The 24,669-nt window shown below is 40.9% G+C and overlaps 1 protein-coding gene across 8 annotated transcripts in view; it reads left to right on the top strand.

Moving 5' to 3' along the window:
• Positions 1 to 24,669, top strand: part of CROT (carnitine O-octanoyltransferase) — an 81,603-nt gene that overhangs the window by 13,659 nt on the left and 43,275 nt on the right. For 3 of the 8 annotated variants that reach the window (XM_039527808.1, XM_039527809.1, XM_039527806.1), the window contains exons 4-17: positions 4,378 to 4,559; positions 4,770 to 4,894; positions 7,326 to 7,434; positions 10,897 to 10,990; positions 11,082 to 11,207; positions 11,833 to 11,934; positions 12,606 to 12,689; positions 12,778 to 12,885; positions 13,158 to 13,288; positions 14,844 to 14,967; positions 20,266 to 20,344; positions 21,717 to 21,810; positions 21,977 to 22,096; positions 22,578 to 23,612. In XM_039527808.1, the coding sequence (XP_039383742.1) occupies positions 4,378 to 4,559; positions 4,770 to 4,894; positions 7,326 to 7,434; positions 10,897 to 10,990; positions 11,082 to 11,207; positions 11,833 to 11,934; positions 12,606 to 12,689; positions 12,778 to 12,885; positions 13,158 to 13,288; positions 14,844 to 14,967; positions 20,266 to 20,344; positions 21,717 to 21,810; positions 21,977 to 22,096; positions 22,578 to 22,698 (1,599 nt within the window). In that variant the 3' untranslated portion in view covers positions 22,699 to 23,612. Of the gene's footprint in view, positions 1 to 4,377; positions 4,560 to 4,769; positions 4,895 to 7,325; positions 7,435 to 10,896; positions 10,991 to 11,081; positions 11,208 to 11,832; positions 11,935 to 12,605; positions 12,690 to 12,777; positions 12,886 to 13,157; positions 13,289 to 14,843; positions 14,968 to 20,265; positions 20,345 to 21,716; positions 21,811 to 21,976; positions 22,097 to 22,213; positions 23,615 to 24,669 lie in introns of those variants that run through there. The other 5 variants (XM_039527807.1, XR_005595195.1, XR_005595196.1 and 2 more) reach the window with 5 other exon arrangements.

A 24,669-nucleotide genomic window follows, 5' to 3' on the forward strand; every position in this document is an offset into this window, starting at 1 on the left:
AAGTCCTGGAGCATGTGACAAGCAGGAGCACTGTAGATTCACACCCTGGCTAGCCACATAGTAACTTGCTGTGTAGATGAGCCCTTAGGCCCCTAATTGTCTAAGTCACGTTTGAAAGAGGAATTTAGGCTCCTAAGTCATTTAGGAACTTTTGAAAATTTTACCCATGGTCTGTGCCCTAGAGGGCATACATTCTAGTCTCTTTCTTTTTGTGAAGAGCAGTAATACATGTGATGGCAATCTGACAGTCAGGTGGCCTCACAAAAAAGAAAGAGAAAAAGGAACTACTAGTACATTTCAAACACTCTTTGGAATTCATGAGACCATCATCAATCCCAACATGTCTGTACTTACATTATCTCAGAGCAGGTATTCTGAAGAATTTTCATAGTGTGGAACACTCTGAAAAGAGAAATTATATTTTGGACCGTTTCCCCCATCACTAATAATCAGATAGACCGCCTCTCCTCCCATTCATGATTCATAGATTAGAAAACCAGAAGGTACCTAGTCTGACCTCCTGTTGTAGAAGTGATAAATGAAATTGTTTTTAATTGTTCACTTTATTAATGTAACTTCATAAGTAAAGTTTTATGAATGAAACAACATTCATTCATAAAACCGGTTACCCCAATAACTGGCTGATTGACAATGAAGATGCTGGTTAAGAGCCATAGCTGTTTAGCCAGCTGCCTTTGTAAGTTTCACTATCAGTCCAATTCCTGCTTAAATCACTGAGACTTGCACTGTTTCAGTATCTCAATAGTGTAACTTCTGTTCACCATTCATTACACTTACCTACATTGTAACTTCTGTTCACTGTTTGCCATCGACTACACTTGTCTATATTGTAACTTCTGTTCACTGTTTGCCGTATTGTAATCCAAACCCCATTTTAAAACGCTTACTCCATTTTGTAAAAGCTTGCTCCAACCTTCATTTTTGCAAACCCTGTTGTAATCTTATTAGTTTAGTTTAGATGTGTGAATGAGGTATGTATGGATGATGGAATCAACCTCTAGCCCCAGCCTGTGCTGATGAAATAGAGTTCAAACACCAACGGTTGAAGATGCAGACAAGAGCCCTAACAAAGTAAGAAGAGTCCACCCTAAAAAGAAAAGGTACAATAGAAGGAAGATCAAAGCCAGATCCGAGGCTAAAAGTCATGTCTGCAATTGACGGGTGATCAATCACCAAACCCAGAGGCAGGGTGATACAGCAAGACCTATAGACTCTGGATTCAAACTAAAGCCTACAAAAAGGATGGGTGAGATGGAAGACTTTTGAGGGTAACATTCTGCTGCCAACATGGAAGGGCATCGGTGCATGCCAACAGAGACCCAGCTCGTCCTTGTGCCCAGATTTCCTGGCCAGTTAGCCGCCACAAGCTACGAACCCAAGCTGCAAAATCAAGCCACGAACTCAAGCTATGTTCAGGACTGGTAACTATGCAGCAGCTACAGAACATCTGATGGATGGATGGATGTGTGTGTGTGTGTATAGGTATTAGGTATAATGTGTGTGTATAACAATTAAGATATTAGTTATTGGTTATAAATCAAATTGTTATCATAATAAATGTGGCATCTTTGTCTTGCCCCTGAAAAGATCCTGTGTAGTTTTGTCTGTATAACACTGTGTAACACAGGTCATAGAACTTCCCTGAATTAAATCCTGTTTGAACTAGATCATATCTTTTAGAAAAATATCAAGTCTTGATTTAAAAATGCCAGTGATGGAGAATCCATCCATACTTTTGGTAAGTTGTCCGAATTGTTAGTTACCCCCACTGCTAAAAATCTGTGTTGTATTTCCAGTCTGAATTGGTCTAGCTCAGTGGTTTTCAAACTTATTTGATCACGCCTCCACCCTTCTTTGTGTCCGTAGTAATTTACACCCTCCTCCCACCCACCACACAAGTACATACAGTAGAACCTCAGAATTACGAATGCCTCAGGAATGGAGGTTGTTAGTAACTCTGTAATGTTCGTAACTCTGAACAAAACGTTATGGTTGTTTTTTCAAAAGTTTACAACTGAACTTGACTTAATATAGCTTTGAAACTTTACTATGCAGAAGAAAAATGCTGCTTTTAACCATTTTAATTTAAATGAAACAAGCACAGAAACAGTTTCCTTACCTTGTCATATCTTTTTTTAAACTGTCCCTTTATTTTTTTTATATTTAACACAATACTGTACAGTATTTTTTTTTGTCTCTGCTGCCTGGTTGCGTACTTCCGGTTCCAAATGAGGTGTGTGGTTAACCAGTCAGTTTGTAAACCTGGTGTTCGTAACTCTGAGGTTCTGCTGTATACCGATATATGCGGCTGCAGTGCTTCACTTGAATCAGTTTCAGCTTCTTTGTTTTTCACTTTTTTTTTCTGTTGCATGAATGAACCAACGATACATTTGTAATAAAAGCAAAAGCAAATCTGCAGTTGTGGTTCATGCGTACAATTAAGTGTGCACACCACGCCGTAGTAAATGGATTAACGTGCAGATGGCAACAACTTTCTGTAATGCTATGCAAGTTTAACAGAAATCTGTCAGAATGCACAGTGCCATCTGAGGACCTCAGAGGTTTGTAGGAATCAGCTTTGTTAGTTATTCATTGCTGTGGGTAAAATGTGCGCAGTAAATTTATTTCCCCCCACCTAAAGTTTCTCATGCCCCAGCAGAATACATTCTGCACTGCCCAGGGGGGGCCCATCCCCCAGTTTGAGAATCTCTGGTCTAGCTTCATCTTTTGGCCACTCGATTAAACTTTCTCTGCTAGATTGAAGAGCCCATTATCAAATTTTTGTTCCCCGTGTAGCTACTTATAGATTGTTACCCCCTTAACCTTCTCTTTGTCGAGCTAAAGAGATTGTGCTCCTTGAATTTTTGACTATAGGGCATGCTTTCCAGTCCTTTAATCGATCTCGTGGCTCTTCTTGGAGCCCTCTTCAATTTATCAGCATCCTTCTTGAAGTGTGGATGCTAGAACTGGACACTGTATTCTAGTAGCTATGTTCTCCGTACTCCTACTCAGGGTTCCCCTGTTTATTCATCCATTGCATTAGCCCTTTAGTATCACACTAGGAGCTCATGTTCAGCTGATTATCCAATGTGACCCACAAGTCTTTTTCAGAGTTACTGTTTCCCAGGATATAGTCTCCCATCCTGTAACTAAGGCTTATATTCTTTGTTCCTAGAGGTATAAATTTACATTTGGCCTTATTAAAATGCATATTGTTTACTCATGCCCAGCTTACCAGGCGATCGAGATTGCTCTGTATTAGTGACCTGGCCTCTGCATTATTTACCATACCCCCTGCAAACTGTTTTCTTCCTGATCATTGATAAAAAAGTTAAATAGTGTAGAGCAGTGGTCCCCAAACTTTTTAAGTCATACCCCCTTGCCGCTAATGTAATTTGCCTGTGACCCCCCAAGAGCCACGGTTGGAGACTGAAGCTGCGGTCGGGGGCTGGAGGCCCAGGCCATGGCCATTGATGGTGCTGCAGCTGGGGCAGGGCCAGGGGCCAAGGCCACGGCTGGGCCGGGGCTGAGGCCAGGGCCAGGAGCAGAGCCGCGGTTGGGGCCAGGGCTGGAGCAGAGCTGGGAGCAGAGCAGGGCTGGGTGGCTCTCCCTCCCTGCACCCTGTAGGGACTGGCCTAGGTCCCACCGCGCCTCCGCTGAACATTCCTCCGTGCCCCCGTAGGGGGTGCACCTCATTGTTTGGGGACCACTGGTGCAGAGCCAAGAACTGATCCCTGAGGGACCCCACTAGAAACAGACTTGCTCAATGATTATTGCCCGTTCACAATTATATGTTGAAAGCTAGATAGAAAAGGTGGGTTAGGTAATATGTCTTTTATTGGACCAATGTCTGTGGTGAGAGAGACAAGCTTTCAAGCTTACACAAAGCTCGTCTTTAGGTTTTCTTGAGACCTGTCAGTTAGCCAGGTTTTAATCCATATCATTTGTGCCATGTTAATTTTGTATTATAGTTTTTTTTAATCAAAATATAGTGCAGTACCAAATCAGATATTTTACAGAAGTCTATTACATTAAAACTTAGCTTTGTCAGCTAAATTTGTAATTTCATCAGAAAATAATCTCTGGCACGTGCAGCAGTCAACAGCTACAACAACTGGTTACAAAGAAAATTAATATTAAGAAAGTAATTAACATAGCACCTGGAAATGTAATGTAGCTGTCTCAGTACCATCAGTAAGTGCTTCATGGATCACTGGTCTGCCTTTCACAGTTCAGGAACTATTTCAAAGTATTAACAAGTAACAAAAAATTAGATAGGTACAGTAGAACAATCAAGTGATTATTATAGAGCTATTCCTAAAATATATTGTGATGCTAATCTCTGTTCCTTTTCAGCTGGAAGAATGGTGGCTGGATGTGGCTTATCTTGATGCTCGCATACCAACACAAATATATTATAACTTTGGAGGAGCAGGCCCTTATCTTGAACACTACTGGCCACCAAAAGAAGGAACTCAAATAGAAAGAGGATGCATAGCTATATGGCATACCTTGAAATACTGGGAATTAATAAGAACGTAAGACATTTTAAAAAAATATAATTGCTTCTAAATATCAGTGTAGTGTGCATGCTTACAGTCATGAATAATATGGGACAAGTTCTTCCTTGATGTAACTCAACTGTACTCAAGGATGAATTTTGCCATATTTTATTTGTTGATGTATTTTTCACCTCATGCTTAAAAGTTAATCAGAATCTATACTTTTGTATATTTTGTTTACTGCAGGGAAAAATTGGTTGTGCATAGACATGGAAATATGCCTCTGGACATGAACCAATTCCGAATGCTGTTCTGCACTTGCAAGATTCCAGGAATTACTAGAGATTCTTTAGGCAACTATTTTAGAACTGGTAAACATATGCAACTTTCCTAGGGTGACAGACAACTAATTTTATGTTACAGGACTAAAGTGTGGCCATATTAACCATGAAACAAACACTATATTTTTGTCTGTTTTAAAAACCTGCTGTAGCTGAAGAGCATTTTGATTAGCTATTGGTGTTATAGGGTAGCTGGTCTATGCACTCTGTACATCCCACAGCTGAGGTGATGCCTCTGTTGCACCTTCTAAACTGATATTTATCTTTATAATTGGGTTGGATACAGACAAAGATAAAGGAATCAGGCCAGATACAAATAAATGGTTAGAGCATCAGGAATGGATTTAACTTACTTTACTTTACTTTAGCCCTCATGCCCCTTTTGGTACAGTATTTGGTGCTTCCTTCCTGCTGTTGAATGAAAGGGGTTATTTCAAATTATTTGTTTGCAGCTTAATCACACTTACATATGCCAGTAGTAAATATGCGTGCCGTGTATTGTAAAATTACGATATGGAATTGTAATTCCCTCCCTATCCCTGTCTCCATAGTCCCCTTTTCAGGGATATACTCCCCCCTATGTTCTGATATGTTTCCCCCTCCTCCCAGTTCTCAGCTTCCTATCCAGCGCTCACTTCTGTCTTGTCAGAAGTCCACCTGCCCCAGTGGCCCCTGTAATCCATCCTGCTAAACTCCTACTACTTTTGTGAAACCTACAAGCATAAGAGCCATGGGAAGACTGGGGCGGGAGTGGCACCTAACGAGCCTTGGAAAGATTGGGGATTCCCTGACAAATCTCATAAGGCTCAGCAAGATGTTGATGCACTTACCTCAGTGCATTCCTGTATATCTCCTAAGGTTCTCAGAGGTGGAGCCGCCCCCTCCCCGCCCCGCCTATAGTCTTTAGGAGGTGTGGATTAGCGAGGTGCCTCTCCTCCAGAGCTCAGGAAGTTGGGAGGAAGTGGGAAGCCTTCCCTATTCTCCTTCCCTTCCCAATCCCTTGTTAGGACTGTAGTAAACTTTTATGTATGGGAATTTCTTTAATTTTTAAAGAAAAGTTAAGATTGCAGGCACATAACAATGGTTTGAGGATGCAAGACCTTTCAAGAACATTGGTTTAAAAATAAAACGTAGAAGAAAATCCAAACAATAGAAACTCAGGGAATGTAGAATTCTTAAAGCACTCAAAGAACCTCAGCTGTCCCTGTGAAGATGAAAGCCTGTTATCTCCCTTCTTGGCGTGTAGTATATTTCAGATGTTCACGACAGCACCTTGTTTTTGTAAGTTTTCATACATGTGCTAATTTGTTACCTTACTAGTTATTGCTCTTCATGTAAGTGCTGTAATTTCATGATCTCTGTAGATGACATTTACATGTGGAGACATTCTAAAGAGGGAATGATTTCCTTAATTTTGCTATTTATTTAAATCAGGAACTTATAATTTTTGTTGTGAACGTTACAATATGATCATGAAGAAAGACGGAAAGCAACAAAATTACTATATGAATAGGATTAAGGCATTTTTATGGGCATTTGTTAAATGGAGCTCTATGGATATAGTATACATTTCTCATTTTTTCAAGGCAGAGCTATGGGGCAGAGGTGAGGTAAGGTTGCGTAGAGGCCTAGTTTGAGAAGTGCAACGTTAGTGCTGTGTTCCTTGCATTCCTAACTTCTTTTTGGTCTTAACGTTCTTGAACTTGGTTAAACCTTAACTTTATGGTAATACATTTTTGTGTGTGGCATAACTAATAAGACTGCATAGGCTATTATGGGCAAGACTTCCAGTGGTGAGTGCAACAACTGCATCTCTCCATAATATTAAACATTCGTGTATCAGTGCACAAATGCTCAGATTTGCATATGCAAATTGGGTACTAGCGGATCCATTTGTGCATTAACTCCTGATTTGCATAGACAAAAAAATGTAGAATATAGTGTCAAGTGTTTTTGCTTATCTTTGAAGCCACTTTCTATGCCAGCCTTCTGAAACTTCACCCAGTGTCATCTTTTCTTTCATCAGTATGTGGGTGATTTTCCATGTAGCATTTCTGCTTCCTGATGTAAGAATAACCTCCCCATTTACAAATTTGTTAAAGTTATGAACATGGCAGTAAACATTGGTGGGAGTTAATAATAACCAAGGTTACATGCATCTATGGATTCTGTCAGTTAATCTTGCAAATGCAGCCTTTGAGATTTATTTCCAAACTGCAGACAAAAAACCCATAGAATTGCTCTCTGAAAGTAGATGACGAGTTTGGTCTTGGTTGCTGTTTTTAAATGTACAAAATCTTAAATGTTAAAGGCCAAAATAATGTGCTGTATTTGTACACGTGCATTTTTTTACCTGGTCACTTAAGTGTGTCTGTAACGTATCTCCCCACCCTCTCTCATTCACATTATAACTTTATCCAAAAAGTGTTGTGTTCTCATGTTTATTTTATCTTCCTTTCAGAGAGTGAAGGTGAATGCCCATCCCACTTAATAGTCCTGTGTCGAGGTCGAGTGTTTGCTTTTGATGCGGTACATGAAGGTCATATACTGAGCCCTCCAGAGATTTTCAGGTTTTTAAATTATTTCATATTAATTGAGCTGCACAGTGAAATACATTGGGCCTTGTTTGCAAAAGAACAGTACTCCCTGAAAGTCCAGACTGTACAAAACTGGAATGCTTATCATGGCAGGATGCTGGTCTCCCATTGTGTTACTTGTAAACTGTAGTAGGTGCCTGTTTTTCAGATGAAAATGTGATTTTTCAGGCCGAGCAAATCCCTTTAAACATTTTCTGTTGAAGTTTGGAGGGATTGGAATTTTCCCTCCATTATAGTATTTTGATAGTCTGTGCGACTAGGTAACTTTAGCTGAACAGCTGGTACATTTAAAGTGAAGGAAAGCTTGTAATAGGCATGAACATGAGCCTGCACTTAGCACTGCAAAATATGGCAAGGTGCCTGGAACAACAAGCAAATGTAGGATTCTAAAAGTATACCATGAAGGTGTTTAGGTAGCAAATATCAATTACGTGTTGGGGTTCATGGCATGAAACTGTATCAGGATTATCTGATATATCTTTTTTTGAGAACCAATCCATGTAGCAATGAGATATTCATCATAATCATTAACAAAAAGCCAACCAAACAAAACCCACCACCATCCTTTCCCTTTGCTCCCTCTTGACCACATTTTAAACATAATCAAAGCTGTGCATGTGAAGCCATGTTTTAGCAGTGATATATTGGCCATATTTCCTGCTGCTGAGCTCCACAGAGGCAGGATTGAGCTATAACATGTGTTGTCTTTTAATATGTTTAAGTGCCTTTTCTGCCAGCTGGGGATTACTGGAACACAGTGGGACTCCAGCCACATATCTCACCCCTACACCAGGGCCTGGAAGTCTGACCTGCTTTTTGGACTTTTGTGCCACTAAGGGAGTGCAAAGGAGCTGTATTAGTGGGAAGAGGGGTGGAGAGAGACAGAGAGAATATGGCCCTCTATATGTGTTAGAGTACACTGCTAGGTGTTTATTGTCACAACAGATGCTCTCTCTCTAAGGAGCTGCCATATGTATACTTAGCACATGAAATTTCTGAATTTCCCCAATAATTATTAATGATTACCACTAATATAATCATTACACACTTCCCAGAAGTGGTTTGAGTAATCTGAAAAATAGGTGAAGATGCTAACTTTCCAGACTGGTAATATTATTCGACTGTGCACATGCTGGTTTACCCTACGGGCCAAATTCTGCTGGTGTAGATCTAGAGTAACTCCACTCAAGTCAGTCCAAGCCATTCCTGGTCCTAGAAACTTCTGTTTCTAGGAACAAAGTAAAGAGACTATATTTACAGGATGAGGGACTCTGTGACTATGAAAAAAGGACAAGAGTACTTGTGGCAGCTTAGAGACTAACAAATTTATTTGAGCATAAGCTTTCGTGGGCTACAGCCCACTTCATCGGATGCATGCAGTGGAAAATACAGTAGGGAGATATATATATACACACACAGAGAACATGAAAAGGTGGAAGTACCCATACCAACTGTAAGAGGCTAATTAATTAAGAGAAGCTATTATCAGCAGGGGAGAAAAACTTTTGAAGTGATAATCAAGATGGCCCATTTTGGACAGTTGACACGAAGGTGTGAGAATACTTTAACATGGGGAAATTAATGTGCAAACTAGATACCACTAACTTAGGTTTGAACAGAGACTGGGAATGGCTCAGTCATTACACTAATTGAATCTATTTCCCCATGTTAAAGTATCCTCACACCTTCGTGTCAACTGTCCAAAATGGGCCATCTTGATTATCACTTCAAAAGTTTTTCTCCCATGCTGATAATAGCTTCTCTTAATTAATTAGCCTTTTACAGTTGGTATGGGTACTTCCACCTTTTCATGTTCTCTGTATGTATAAATATCTTCTTACTGTATGTTCCATTCTGTGCATCCGATGAAGTGGGTTTTAGCCCATGAAATCTTATGCTTAAATAAATTTGTTAGTCTCTAAGGTGCCACAAGTACTCCTGTTCTTTTTGCTGATACAGACTAACAAGGCTGCTACTCTGAAACCTGTGACTATGAAAAAACTTGGGAGTCACAGTGGATAATCAGTTGGATATGAGCTGCCAGTGTGATGCTGTTGCCAAAAGGGTTAATATGATCTTTGGATGTACAAACGGAAATGCTGAATAGGGAGATTATATTACCTCTGTATTTGGCATTGGTCCAACTGCTGCTGGAATACTGTGTCCAGTTCTGGAGTCCACAATTCAAAAAGGATGTAGATGATAAATTGGAGAGGGTTCAGTAAAGAGACACAAGAATGATTAAAAGATTGGAAAACCTTACATGGGTAGATTCCAAGAGCTCAATCTATTTAGTTTAACAAAGAGAAGGTTGAAGTGGGACTTTGATCACAGACCATAAGTACCTACATGTAGAACAAACAATTGATAATGGCCAATTCAGTCTAGAGACAAATGGCTGCAAGCTAAAGCTAGGCAAAGTCAGACTTGAAATAAGGCACAAATTTTTAGTAGTGAGGGTAATTAGCTATTGGAACAACTTACTGAGAGTTGTGGTGGATCAGGCAAACACCAAAGAAACGAACAAACAGAAATCAAACAATTTTCTAACAAGAAATGCCAGATACAAATTAATTCATGATGCACAAAAACCTGCTGCTACCTACGGGTATTGCAGTTCTGTTTTACTGGTAACCTGATTTTGAGGGTGGTCTATCTGGTTCGCCTCGCTTGCTATATATGAATACATCTGTATGAATGTTGTTTAAATTCTGATTAGTACTAATGTTTAATCGGTGGAAGTGCCAAATAACTGCATATGAATTCTTAAAAATTCAGAGAGAGGTTTTTTAAAAGGGGTAACAAGGTAGACAGAGAACACCAAGTACAGTATGTACAGAGTCATGTTTACAGGTAAAACTGTCAGAGTACAAAGCTTTGAATGAAGTTTTTGGAAGTGCTGGTGCAAGCAAAAGTTAAGAAGAGAAATGTTCTTACGTTGTTTAAGATTTGGTGCATAATACAATCTCAGCTGGGTGGGATGGAGTATGATTCCCTCCTATGATTCTCAGGCCTTGTGTGGATTGGAGATTTGCCCTTATTTCAGTCATTGTTGGTAGTCACTGATATAACTGTACCTGTGCAAATTCCCAGTGTGGATATGGAAAGTGTGACTTGCACTATAGAGGTGTCCCATGTTTGAAACTGAGTTAAGTGTCACTGGTGCAAGTTGTGGTTTTCTTTGTCTAAATTATGGGTTTGCATTGGTGCAGCAGTCCCCAGAGGCTGAAATCAGGGCAAATCCCCAGTGCAGACACGGATTAAAAAGGTCATGTGTCCTGAGCAGAGTTGATACACTTCTTGAAAGTTCACTTAATCTGATGATTAGATATGGAATAAGAAATATTAACCAGACTACTGGCCTACTAAAGTGAATAATTTTAATCCCGTCTCTGTCTTCAGTCTATTTTACTAATTTAAAAAATCTTCTTAAAGGCAACTTGCTTACATCCAAAAGAGGTGCCATAATGAACCTGATGGACCAGGGCTGGCGGCTTTAACAAGTGAGGAGAGAACCCAATGGGCAGAGGTTGGAAAATTTCAGTGATCTTTCAGAAAAATGTTGATTGACTGGATTTGCAACATTTCAATTATTTAACCACATTTTCATTGTCTTCTAGACACGTGAATATTTAACTAATCTCGATCCAAAGAACTTATGTCTACTGGAAAAAATTCAGAGCAGTTTGTTTGTGATCTCCCTGGATGATTCCAGTCCCCATGGAACCCCTGAGGATTATACTCCGGTAGTTACAGATTTCAAAATAATGTTACTCCTCTTTTTAACCAACTTTTGTGTCTCATTGTATATATAATTTGTTTGTATAAAATATTCTGGAAAGGCAGCTTAACCATCTGCCTGAAGATTCCCTTAGCAATCTAACAGGTTTTACACCATTGTGTCCTGGCCCCCCTAGCATAGGAAAATGGGCCTGGCCATGATTCATTGCCTCCTGTTGATGACCAGGACTGGACCAATGCCTACCACATCTAGGATCTTGGAGGTGTAAATGTGGTGTAAATTTACCCTCACCCCTCTGCACCCCCCTGGATTTCTGACCACCAGAATCTGTCCTTTTATTTTTAAACACCAAACACCAGGCTTGTATAGATGGTTTTTCTTCAGATGGATATATTTGTTGCATTTTTGGCATGTCTGCTGTCATGCAGACAGCCTTCTTAGTCATGGCTCATCTAAAAGCTCCGTAGGGCAGGGACTTTGTCTTGTCCAGTGCAGTAAGTCATAGCTGCTTTCGAGTGCGGAGGTTGGTACTCATTAAAAAAGTATCCAAAAATTTCCAGTGTAATGTGACAGGACTCTGGCGCACATTCGGATATTTCTAACCCCCATGATATTAATTCTTGATTTAGATCACCAAATTGGCTCTAATAGGAGATCCAACCATACGCTGGGGAGACAAATCCTACAACTGCATACTATTTTCCAATGGGACATTTGGTTCAAACTGTGATGTAAGTAAAATATGATTCCCTTTTTCCTAGCATATTTACAGTGGGCTCCTTTGTCAGTTTTTCCCCTTCCACAATGGAATTTTTTTTTTTTTTACAGGTTTAAACTTGTTTTTCTTTTAGTGCATTTTCACATATAGGGCACCTTATCTGGCAAACATCCCAGGATAGGTGCTGTACATTTCTAAAGGGGAGATTATGCAGTGTATGTGTTGACTAAAAAGATTTAGAAGTCTAAATTTTACTTTCAGAAATATTTTAATGAGGGAGTTTCTTGCATTTGATCAATAGGGAATTCAAAGAGAAGGGGAATATCATGCAAAAAAAAAAGTAAGTTAGTAGGTTTATTATTTGCTTGTATCACAGTAGTGCCCAAAACATGCTAAGCACTGCTCTCTCACATAGGAAGACATTGTTTCTGCCCAGATCTGTGCCTCATCTTGGTGCCATATTTTGCCTGTCTACCTGGCTGCAGAGCTAACAAGAGAGTAGATAAATGCTGTATGGGGCTCTGTCTGTACAGGTAGAAGGGCTAGAAGTGTAATCTCCTAATGAATTCTGCACAACACAGGAAAACCTTCAGCATAATTAAGAAGGAATGGGGATGGAAATAAGGAGGCTTGATCAACTTTTAGCTATGCAACCATCATGGTATGTTGTCTCGTGTGTTCTAGCATTCTCCTTGTGATGCCATGGCTTTGGTAGTCCTGTGCTCTTATATTGATCAGAAGATTATTGAAAGTGAGGGAAGGTGGAAGGTATGTATCCATTAAGTTTCCATCCTTATGAATTAGCATTTCCTCTCTTACAGATATTGATTCCTTTTTTATTTAAAAAACAAAACAGGGATCAGATAAAGTGCGAGACATCCCTTGGCCAGAAGAACTTGTTTTCACGTTGAACCAGAACATGCTAAATGACATTGAACGTGCTAAAGAACGGTATTCTCAGCAGGTGAAGTTTCTCTATCTCTTTCTTAGTGATCACTGAGGCTTTCATTTTTTCTAAACGTTAGTAGCTGGCCTCGCTCCAGGCCAGAGAACAAAGACCACTGGGACAGATTCAATCCTGAGGTAGCTCCACTGAAGCCAGAGGAGTTACATCAGGGTAAACCTGATCCATTGTTTTGTGAGGTGAATGCACAGTTCATTATATTTGAACTGAAGCAGGTTGTGATTAGAGCAGTTGCTGAATTCTCCTATGGTAACAAATTCTTTATTTGTCAGGTATCTGACTTGCAGCTAGTGAATTATGCCTTTACATCCTTTGGCAAAGCACTGACCAAGAAGAAGGGACTTCATCCTGATACATTTGTTCAGCTTGGCCTCCAGCTGGCCTATTATAAACTTCATGGACAGTAAGAAAAGTTTATTACCCAGGCTAGCAATTAAATGTATAGTTGAACAAACTGACAAATCTGGGCAAATACAAAGGGCTTTGCATTCCATTTTATATTTTGCTGCAGTCATAGAAGAATGACGAAATATGTCATAATGTTTTATTTAGTTATACAGGACCTTATCCTCTGCCACTGAAGTCAGCAGGACTTCTGCCATTGACTTCAAAAGGTGCAGGAGCAAGTCCTTTATGTCACGGTGTGGTAGGTGCTATACTACAGGTACTGTAAGATGAAGGGCAGCCAGCCAGAACTTTATTAACATTCCATAAAACGTACACATGGGCTGTACTGGTTAAATGATAAGGCAAGGACTTGGCCCACAAGGATCTATATTACCTCACTAACTGAGAGACAGTGTGAGTGAAGTAACATCTTTTATTGGACCAACTTCTACTGGTGAGAGAGACGAGTTTTTTAACCCACATAGTTTTTTAACTCACATAACTCTTCTTCAGGTCTGTGTAAGCTCAAAAGCTTGTCTCTCTCACCAAGAGAGAAGTTAGTCCAGTAAAAGATATTACCTCACCTACCTTGTGTCTCTAATATCCTGCGACCAACACAGCATACCTCACTAATTGCTCATTATTATATAAGGGGATCTGGCCCAGGTGTAGATGAAAGTCTCAGCTGTAATCTATAATTAAACATTATTCGGTGGTGATAAATCTCTCTCTTCCAATATCCCAACCTTGTAAAAAGCCTTAGCAGACTCATTGTTGTCATCCTGTCCACATCACCAACAAAGGCTACCTGTAAAAGTTATAACAGCATAACAAAAAGATAGTGTACAACCAAGTTCCTGTCCTTGCACACTGGGAAGGGGCTGAGGAAGGTTTTATTTTGTACTCCCAGCCAAAAGTTATTGAAGACTCTCTCTTTGTTGGTGATTACATCCCTCCTTTTCCCCTGCCTTTACTACCATCTGTTAGTATTTAAAATATTTTAAATATGAGTCATCACAGAGCTGGCAAATAGTTGCCTGAGGGTGTCGTCTGCAAAAAGGCCACATTCCTTGCACAGGTCATTGAACACTGGGTTATATTAATTGCCTAACAAAAACAATCTGGATAAGGGCCCGTCTTAAACTTGTTTGTAGATGCCCCCTGTTACTAGTGGATTCCCCCAGTCTGTGGGTCTTGTGTGGGGCAGATGCCTTCTCTCCTTTATCCTTCATGGAAGAATACATAGGAAATTGAAGCTTGCTTACTTTTTACTCACCTACATAAGGGTATAGAAGCCTTAGCATTTGCAAAAAGCAGCTCATGAAAGAGTCCAGATTTTTTTATGACTTTATAATGGCATCTGAATTTTCTTAGTCCTAACTTGCCTCTTGAAAACTTTATCGTTGAGTAATCTGTATTACATTTCAGATACTTAAAAGAAAATGAGTGGCTTACTCTTGCTTGTAATTGAGTGTAATGGGACAGAATATTTTTATATGACATTTTTCCTTTAGAGAGGAGAAAAGATTTATCTTTGTAGTGAGACACTTTGTCCTAATTTTCCTTCTTAGCCCAGGCTGCTGTTATGAAACTGCTATGACGAGACGTTTCTACCACGGACGCACTGAGACTATGAGACCATGTACGGTGGAAGCAGTGGAGTGGTGCAAATCCATGCTGGATCCATCTTGCAGTGTAAGTATTGAAAATCTGCTTTAGCTGTAATGTATTGAAAAGACCTGCCATCTCATCTACTTTAGATAAGAGAATATGCCATTAATTGTGTCAGTAACTGGAGAAGAAGTCATCTTCAGATAGTTAATTCAAGCGGGTATGTGACCACCAGGGCTGGCTCTCAGAATTTTGCTATCTTAGGTGAAGTGCAGTATATGACCCCACTCTCCTTTTTTATTTAAATTCTATTTTTGTTTTTAACTCTGCTTTATGTCATACACTCCCCACACATGCACCTCACCCCTCCCAATTAAGTGTGGTCAGTGCTGTGCCAATGGCAGACTTATCGCTATGAGGCATGGAGTCTGGGAGCTGCACATGCTCGTCTGTGTGTGTGAAATCTGCACGGGGAAGTTGCTGGCAGCAAGACTGATTCCAGAGTCTAAGGGTCTTTCATCTCCTGAATACTTGAGCTGGGGAGCTGACCTCTCCTCTGTTTCCCCCACCTCCCCTACCCAAGCTTCAAAAGATTTAGCTTATCAGCAGAACCTGCTTCTCTCTCTCCCCAGGCGCTGGCTGCTACTGAAAGTTTCTTCCTCTGCTTCTCCCTCTGCGCCTGTCTGGGAGCCTGAGGAGATGAAAGGAAAGGGAAAGGATCTTGCAAGATATGTTTACATATCTTCTTAGAGAAAATCCAAAGCTTCTTCATGTTCTTCATCTTGGATACTGGGCTTACACGGCACTGTGCCACCAAACCACATCTGTTTGATGCTTTGCTTTACTATTCTTATTTCTTCTCTCCTCTTCGCTTCATTGGCTTCTTATTCATTTGTGCTGCTGCTTTAAAACTGACATTTAATACCATCACTCAAATCTGACTTCCCTTTGTTTTCTTATCTTCCTCCCTGCTTTTCCGTTTGCTGTCTTCATTTATCTTCTTACAGTCAGACTCATACAGCCAATTAATATTGAACTTTTATGTTTCTAGCACTGATCCCTTGGGATCTCTCTTCCTCTCCAATTTTCTGATTCCCTTCATCATTTTAAATTTCATCCCAACTGCTCTCTCTTCCGTTTCTGAATGCTGTTGCTTCTGATGAACTTCAAGCACATGCTTATCTGCTTTGCTGAATAGAATGCATTTGAATAGGTGCTTAAAGGTTAAGCATGTGCTTAAGAGCTTTGCAAAAACAGAGCCTTACTAACTCATCACTTCTTTTTCTTTCCTTAGAATCATAGACTCATAGAATATCAGGGTTGGAAGGGACCTCAGGAGGTCATCAGTCCAACCCCCTACTCAAAGCAGGACCAATCCCCAACTAAATCATCCCAGCTAGGGCTTTGTCAAGCCTGACCTTAAAAACCTCTAAGGAAGGAGATTCCACCACCTCCCTAGGTAAACCCATTCCAGTGCTTCATCACACTCCTAGTGAAAAAGTTTTTCCTAATATCCAACCTAAACCTCCCCCACTGCAACCTGAGACCATTGCTCCTTGTTCTGTCATCTGCTACCACTGAGAACAGTCTTGATTCCTCCTCTTTGGAACCCCCTTTCAGGTAGTTGAAAGCAGCTATCAAAACCCCCCTCATTCTTCTTGTAAGCTTAATAGTTTGTTGTTGCTAAGAACCCATCAGTTATTGACCATTTCAGTTCGTGTGCTGTTACCATTATCCACCATTTTTGGTCAAAGGGGCTTCATAAATAAATAAATGGAATGTAGTGTCAGAGCAGAGACAGATCTTGGGCTTAGTGTTTGGAGCAGTTTGCTGACAACCATGCCATCTGTAACCTATATTTGTGCTTACATTGCCAGGAGAATAGACTAACTAGTAGGACTTATCTCTCTCTAAAATCTATGGTTAAACATAATCACAAAACTCTTATACTTTTAAAACCATGATGGTGGGTAACAACACTAATTGGCAAATAAACCTATAGCTAGCTAGAGGAAGGAGAGAGCATGATCAATGAAAAAGTCCTTCCTGACCCTGAGAGAGACTGGCTGGCTTAACTCTACCCTTACACTTATTATCCAACCCATGAGAGAGTGCAATAGGAAAGAAAAATTGGGGATAAAAAATAACACGTACTTACCAACTGAATAACAGAAAGCTGCAGCAGCCATTTGCAAACTAACCCTGTCAGGACTACAGCTGATTGCCTCTGCCAAATTTAAAGGGCCAGCTTCAAAAAATGCATGCTGGGGGAAAAGTTCTTACAAATGGGCAGTTCTGCACTGGGGAGAGCAAGTAAAGACCAGAGAATTGAAGTTGGGGTACTTATCAATAGTCAAACAGCATTTACAGTGTTTTTGCAATTGCTCACCCCATCGCATTGTCAAAAGCTTTCAGAAAGTCCTGGTATACTGACCCTCATTTTTCTCATCTGTCTAAACCAACAGTTGTTAGAAAAGTAATTAGATTATTCTGAAGTTATTCTCCTCTCACAAATCCGTGCTGTTTCACTTCTGAACTGTACTTTTCCAAATGCATTTTTAAAGTGTAATTTCTAGCTTTTCTTTATATAGTTGTTAAATGTACGGCTCTGTCATTTTCAGCCTCTTTCCTAGAACCCTCTCTTACATTTGAGCTATACATGAACTGTTTTCCAGTTACATGGCACCTGTCTTGTATGAAAAGACTTTCTAAAGGTAACTGAACAGTTCCAGCTTCTTGACTTACCCCTAATTTCATATCATCCACAAAAGTAGCCCCCTCATTTTACATGATGGCTATATAGCTGTTTCCATTGTTTAAATAAACTCAGTTTTTTCCAGTCTTTCCTCATTAATACTCACAAGTACATCAATCAGCAGATTTAAAATAAACAAAAGGAAGTACTTCTTCAAACAATGTACAGTCAACCTATGAAACTAGATAAGTTCCTGGAGGATAGGTCCATCAATGGCTATTAGCCAGGATGGGCAGGGATGCAACCACATGCGCTGAATGTTCCTAGCCTCTGTTTGCAAGTAGCTGGAAGTGGACAACAGAGGATGGATCACTTGACTGCATGTTCTTTTCATTCCGTCTGAAGCACCTGGCATTGGCCACTGTCGGAAGACAGGATACTGGGCTAGATGGACCATTGGTCTGACCCAGTATGGCCATTCTTATGGATGCATTGCCAATATTCTGTTGATGCAAATAAGTCATTATTTTTCAATAACCAAGTTATCCTTGCTTTGCTATCATGTTAATAGGCTTATTGTTTTTTCTGTCCTCTGATATAATTTGATAGTATACTTTTTTAAATCTCTAGCTATTTGTTCTTACTCCTCTCTGTTCTTCTTTCAGTACATCCTTTCTACTAATGCTGTTGTCTTTTGCCCCCGGTATTTTATTATATTTCTGTATTTACTCATGGTTAATTACAACAGCTTAGGCCTGGATCCTGCAATCTGATCCTCCATTGAAGTTGATAGAGCTTTGCCCAGGCAGATCGAGTTGGGACCTAGCAGTGAGCCAGTCTATCTGAGAATCTTTAATAACGTAATAAAGCTAAGAGCTTCCCTAGTGTTCATCCATTTAAAAGATCAATCTGCTTCCCTTTCAATCTGTTGCACTCGGCTTTATGGCAACTCTTTTCAGTGTCTCACCTCTGGGCTAGATTCACAAGGGGGACTAGAGCACTTCAATGCTCCAAACTCCAAATTAGGCGCCCAGGCTCCCTCTACAGTGTGTGGGGGAAAAAGTGATTCACAGATGCTATCATGCTGAGCTGAGCACTGCATAAGCAAGCCAGTAGGAAATGCTGAGGAGAGGGCTGGGGCCTATACATCGTTCCTCAAAGGAGTTGGGTACCAATCTGTGCTTGGGATTCACAGACATGAACCCTCTCCTGGAGTTAGGCACATAGGCTAGGTCAGCCCTTTCTGAAGAACAGAGGTGGTGCCCCTCTTCCCCCAGGCCCAGTGGTTAAAGCATTCACCAGGATGTGGATTTGGATTGTGGCTTTGGATCTCTGCTGTGCCTGACTTGAACCCAGTTTTCCTATCTCCTAGGTGAGTGCCCCTAGCACTGGGCTATTGCTCTCTCCTGTTGAAGCTATTCCACTTTGTATGAAAGACCTAAATATTCAGTGGAGGAGGGACTGAAACATGAAACCACCAGGCTGTAGAATCATTCTGGCTCTCAGGTCCAATGATAGTAGAACAGCTTCAACAGCAGAAATTGGGAGAGACCACCCCAGACTACCCCATTGCTCAGTGATTAGGGCACTCATGTGGAGAACTGGGTTCAAGTCCCTGCTCTGAATTAGGCAGAGTTGGGATTTGAACCCAGGTTTCCCATGTGCTGGATGAGTACTCTAACTATGGGATATTGGGGGTGGGGGAGGGGCACCATCATTGTCATTTTGTGCGGGGACGGCTACAGTAGTTGTGCTATAAGGTGGTCTCTGAGCCCAGGCGATATAAGCAAGGGAATGCATAGTCAGGGCCATACAGAGGTTCTGGGGGCCCAAGCCAAAATCTGAAACTGAGGCCTCCCCACCCTTTCAAAAAAAATTACCGTTGCAAGGGGTTTGGAGACCAAGCACTCCCCCGCAGTGGCAACTTGGGTTGGGCCCGGTACCTCTCTATGCAGTGCAGCCTGGCACATGGGGTCACAGCACTGTTCAGGTTTGGCCAGGCTGCCCCTCTGTCTAAGGACTTTAGTGATGGAAACTTAGGTGCTTATAGGATTAGGCTGCAGCTGAACAGTGGTTTTGTGAATGCCAGTGGTAGCCATATATTGGACATAGCTGCCTAACTGACACTTTGGTGCTTAAGCCCTCCTTGTGCATCTAGTTGCTATGCATGTTTAATTTAAGAGCAATGAAGTGAGACGCTTCGCTATTTCCGTTTGGCTTTCTCTTTTCACTTTTGTGATTTCCACATGCAGTTCCATGTCTGTGAAATGCAGTCATGTGCGCTACTGTCTGATGTATTTCTAAAAGTTGGTGCTAGTGTAGGAAAGCCATTGTATCTAATCTCTTTAGTTTAAAGTGACCATTTTCAATTCCTTCAGTTTCTGTCATTGGGGGGGGGGGGGGAAGAGAAGGGGCTTAAGGTTTAGAAAACTGTTCTGCACAGAAGGTGACTGGCTAAGACCTAGGAAACAAATTATCAAGAGCTCCTGTGCAAAAAACAGGGTTCAGGAAAAATAAATAAATCACAGGAATTAAAAAATGAGACATACGGCACACATGTAACTTTTCCATGCTCCTAAATTTTCGTCTCTTCTTAAGCTCTAAAGCTTGTGGAAGGAAGGAACTTGCTTATCTGTGTCTGTTGTAATATTCAACTGGATTGGTTTTGTTTTTCTTATTTAACACAGTCTCATAAACGGCAGCAACAGATGCTAAAGGCATTTGCAAAGCACAACAAGATGATGAAAGAGTGCGAGAATGGAAAAGGTATTTTCTTTCTAACGACTAATTTTCTTTTGTGCCTGAAAAAGGAGTTTTACTTTGTGCTAATATGATTTCTCCGGCTTCTTACTAGGTCAGTCTGAGTAATGTAAGACCACCCAGGGGAACCGAAATATTACGAATTTCTGCTGGGAGCCCCTGCCTTCTTATACCCCTTGGCATTTCCTTCTAGCTTATGTGTTGCCTCTCTTTGTCCTGCAGGGGGGAAGGTGCATGGGAGCGGGGAGGGAGGAGGGAGTGAGGGTAGAGGAGAGTGGGAGCGAGGGTCCTAACCATGGACGTTTAATTCCAGTCCCCTGGGGCTAGATCCACAAGGGGACTTAAGCATCTAACTGCCACATAGGTGCCTAAGTCCAAGATTTAGATCCTCAAAACCCAGCTCAGCTGCTGCCTAACCCTGTAAGTGCCTAAGTTCTGCAGTAAACTCTTCTGAGTGCCTAAAAATCCATTGCTGGGCATGCACACACTGCCTAAATCCTGATGCCATCAGCCTGCTCAGCACCTAAGCCCCAGCAGAATGCTCAAACTAGGTGTGCCCCCGGCCTAGCTCATGGCCTCATCTGGTTGGCAGGCTCAGAGGCCACCTTAGAGCATGCCTACCATCTCAAGCCCCACACAAAATATAGAAGAGGAGGAGCTGATGGTGCTGGCCTGAGGCTAGGCACCTAACTTACTTTAAGGGGCAGGGCTTGGGCAACACCCCTCTCCTCAGCATTTCCTACTGGTTAGCTTAAGTGGCTGCATGCTCAGCAGCAAAAATTTTTAGTTTCCTCAGCCACGCACCCGTGCTGAAAAGCCACCCAGACCTAGCAGGAGCCCAGAGTAGATTTCTGGGGTGTGTGCAGCACAATAGTTTTTGCCTAGTCTGAAATCTCATCCTTTCTAGATACAGCCTTTCAGTAGCCAAGCTTGCGGGATCTTGAGAGTCTTTTCCATCTATATGATGAACTCAACTAGAGTGTTCTGGCCTTCAAAGCATCCATTGATAGATGGATGAAGGGAGTGTCAGAACATATCGTGTGAAGAAAAGCATGTCTGTGCCCTCGATCATTTGGGCCCATTCCCAGACGGTGCTGGTTGCCTCCTAGCGTGAAAGGAGAGATGTTTCTCACTGGAGCTGGAGGGGGCTAGTAATGAGGTAAACTCTTTGTATTTTTATCTCCATTGTAGGCTGAATGCAAAGGCCTCTTTGGACACCACATTTCGGATGGCTTCAGGGTGCTGCAGTCTGGATCCCTCTTTCTTTTTAGGGCTCTCCCAAGATCTGTTCTGGGTCCAGCATTTGAAATTCCCATTGTCCAGACCAGGAAGAACTAGATATTTCTCTCAGTTATGAGGTTTCTTGTTTGTTTGACAGGATTTGACCGTCATTTTCTGGGTCTCCTACTCATAGCAAAAGAGGAAGGACTCCCTGTGCCAGAACTCTTCACAGACCCTGCATTCACTAGAAGGTAATTATTAGTCTTGTCCTATATGCAAGTCAAACCTCTGGATGTTGATGGGTTTATCACATTTGCCTTCAGCTTGCCAATCTCTTGATCCCAATAATTTTGTATTTCTTAGCTCCACTTTTTAATACTAATTTAAATCAAACAATTTGCTTTTTTTACTTCACAGTGGGGGAGGTGGAAATTTTGTGCTTTCCACTAGCCTGGTTGGCTACACTAAAATTGGTGGAGCTGCAGTCCCCATGATACATCATGGCTATGGCGTTTTCTATAGAATCAGAGATGACAGGTAAGGGTATTTTCTCACCTTCTTGGGCCTGGCATCACTCCGAAGAAAACTGTGTAAAGCTTTTATCTGAACTTCTTCCCCATTTTTACGTTGCCCGATTGTATCAATGTCACGAAGGTAAAGGAAGTTCACAGCTAATAGGAGAGAAAGAGAGAGAATATCCAGAATCTTAAAGCTAGTTGCAGTAAAGGAAGATATGGACAACACGTTCAAATGTAAGTGACTAAAGTTAGGTACCTAAATCCATCTCGGCATCTAAACTACAGTGGCCTGATTTTCAGAATTGCTGAGCACCTACATGTCCTACTGAAGTAAATGGGAGCTCTGGATGTTTAGCTTCTTTGAAAATCAAGACAATGTTATTTAGGTGCCCAATTTAGACACCCATGTTTCAAAATTTCAGCGAATAATTTTATAGTTTGTGTGGGGATGTGCTTAAAGTTCATGATATAAAATAACTAGTTAACCTTTATACTGATAGAATTGTTGTGACCTGCACTGCCTGGAAATCATGCCCAGAGACCGATGCAGAAATGCTGTGTAAGAACTTGTTCCAGTCTCTTCAGGACATGATACAACTAATGGCCACAGCCCATCTGTAGAGTTGATAGTGACGTTACTGTGCCTTCACATATTGTGCATTATTGTGTCTGGCACTTGCTAAATGAAATGCTTGTCACGAAGAGCGTTAAACTCTATGTAAAACACTTAATGATACTTCAGCATAGACGTTAAGCAGAACTAATGCAAAACCTGTCCATTTTAAGAGATTTACTGCAGCAGCAATGCAAGTTTCTTTTAAGAATAATATATCCATTTGCACCAACAATGCAAACTATGGCAAATGATCAGCGTAGAATTATGCAATATTAAACTATGCCTCAACAATGCAATTGTATCAGACTATCATGATTTTTGGAAACTGGAGAATTTGTGATGGCTTGTTTTTATAACCTTCCTAATGGTAGCTGATAGAGTACGTGATAATCCGGTGAAGTTTATTTCTATGGTGCACTTATTCTGTAGTTCAGAGTAACCATTCCAGTGCTAATACATTATGGTGCTATCGCAATGGACATTGGTGACAGTTTTTATGATTTTTCATTTGTGAAAGAATCAAGGAGAAATATTAGAATAACAGACTCTTCAAGTTATGTATGATTTTTATTATTAGCTGTCTTCCATTTTCACCATTGGGATGATTTCAAATCAAGAGCTTATTTGTGAATAGAGACTAGTTTCTCAGGTGAAGGCTGAGGTCACTATAGTTTGAAAAATACTTTTAAATTCAAGATGGTTCCTTTTCAAAATAAAGAGACAAAACTAGGATGGCTACTTGCAAGTTTCCAAAGGATGACATACTTGTGATGAAATAACTACAAATATCACTGCTGCTCAACAGAAATTAAGTGCAAATTTAAAGCTGGCACTAAGTATAGTCTGATAAAACTCTCAGGATTTTAAGCTTTCTTTGGATTTTAAAGAAGACTTTTGTTTGATAAACTGTGTAATTTCTTCTTAGAAATAAAACTATCCAAAAAGTTTGTTTCATGTTGGTTGATTGGTTTATATCTATACTGCTTGATGCATAGCAACCAAACTTTCCAAAAGGGGAATTTATTGTGTCCAGATGATGAAACTGACTTAACACAGATTCTAAAATCCCTACTGTTTGCCCTTCTGGAGGTATTGGGGCCCCTGGAGAAATCAGGAATTATTATTGTTTCTATTACAGTAGAGCAACTAGAATTCTCACTGAGATCAAAACCTCATTGTGGTAGTTACCATGTTATAATAGTGCAGTTAGCATCACTTTAGTTAACATTGACACTAACTTACTCTTTAATAGCCAACTTTTCTAAGTGCTCTAAAATAAACATAAGAAGAGACTATCCCTGCTCTGAGGAGTTAATCAAAACAGACAAAATGTTTGAGTAGAAAGAGAGGTGTATGACTTGCCAAAGTTTATACAGCAGATCAACAATCAGGCAGGAGCAGAACCCAAGTCCTTCTTACTTGCAGTTCAGTGCCCTATTCGTTAGACCACCATGACATGTTCATACCCATGTGCTGTGTGCACGCAGACACTACAATTGCTAGAATACTAGGTGTCAGAGTCTACCCTCACTTGAAACTGGGGGGTTTCAAGGTGAGGACCCGCATGCCACCATGTCAAAGGTCTCACCCCCACTTGGAACTGTTGGGCTTCAATGTGGGGACCTGACTTGGTTTCCCTCTAAACTAAAATCCTAGTTTAGATCTAGTAAGCTGCCACCACTCAATCAGGAAATGTGGATTGAGACACAGTCCTTCCCCAAAATCCTAGGGGATTCCAAGAGCCCCAAATCCATGGAGTTCTTACACCCAGGAGAAATAAACCATTCCCCCTGCTTCCTCCCCCCTCCCTTTTCCTAGGAGAGATACCGGGATCTAACTACAGAGGGACACCTCCCCCTTTTCTTTCCCTGAGAATCCACCCAAGGAAAGACCAAACAAGTCCTTAATAGAAAAGAATTTATTAAAGAATAAAAAGAAAGTAACTGGTCTCTGTAATCCAAGATAGAACCATACAG

This window comes from Mauremys reevesii, linkage group 2 (assembly GCF_016161935.1).
Source record: "Mauremys reevesii isolate NIE-2019 linkage group 2, ASM1616193v1, whole genome shotgun sequence".
Classification (NCBI taxonomy): domain Eukaryota; kingdom Metazoa; phylum Chordata; order Testudines; family Geoemydidae; genus Mauremys; species Mauremys reevesii.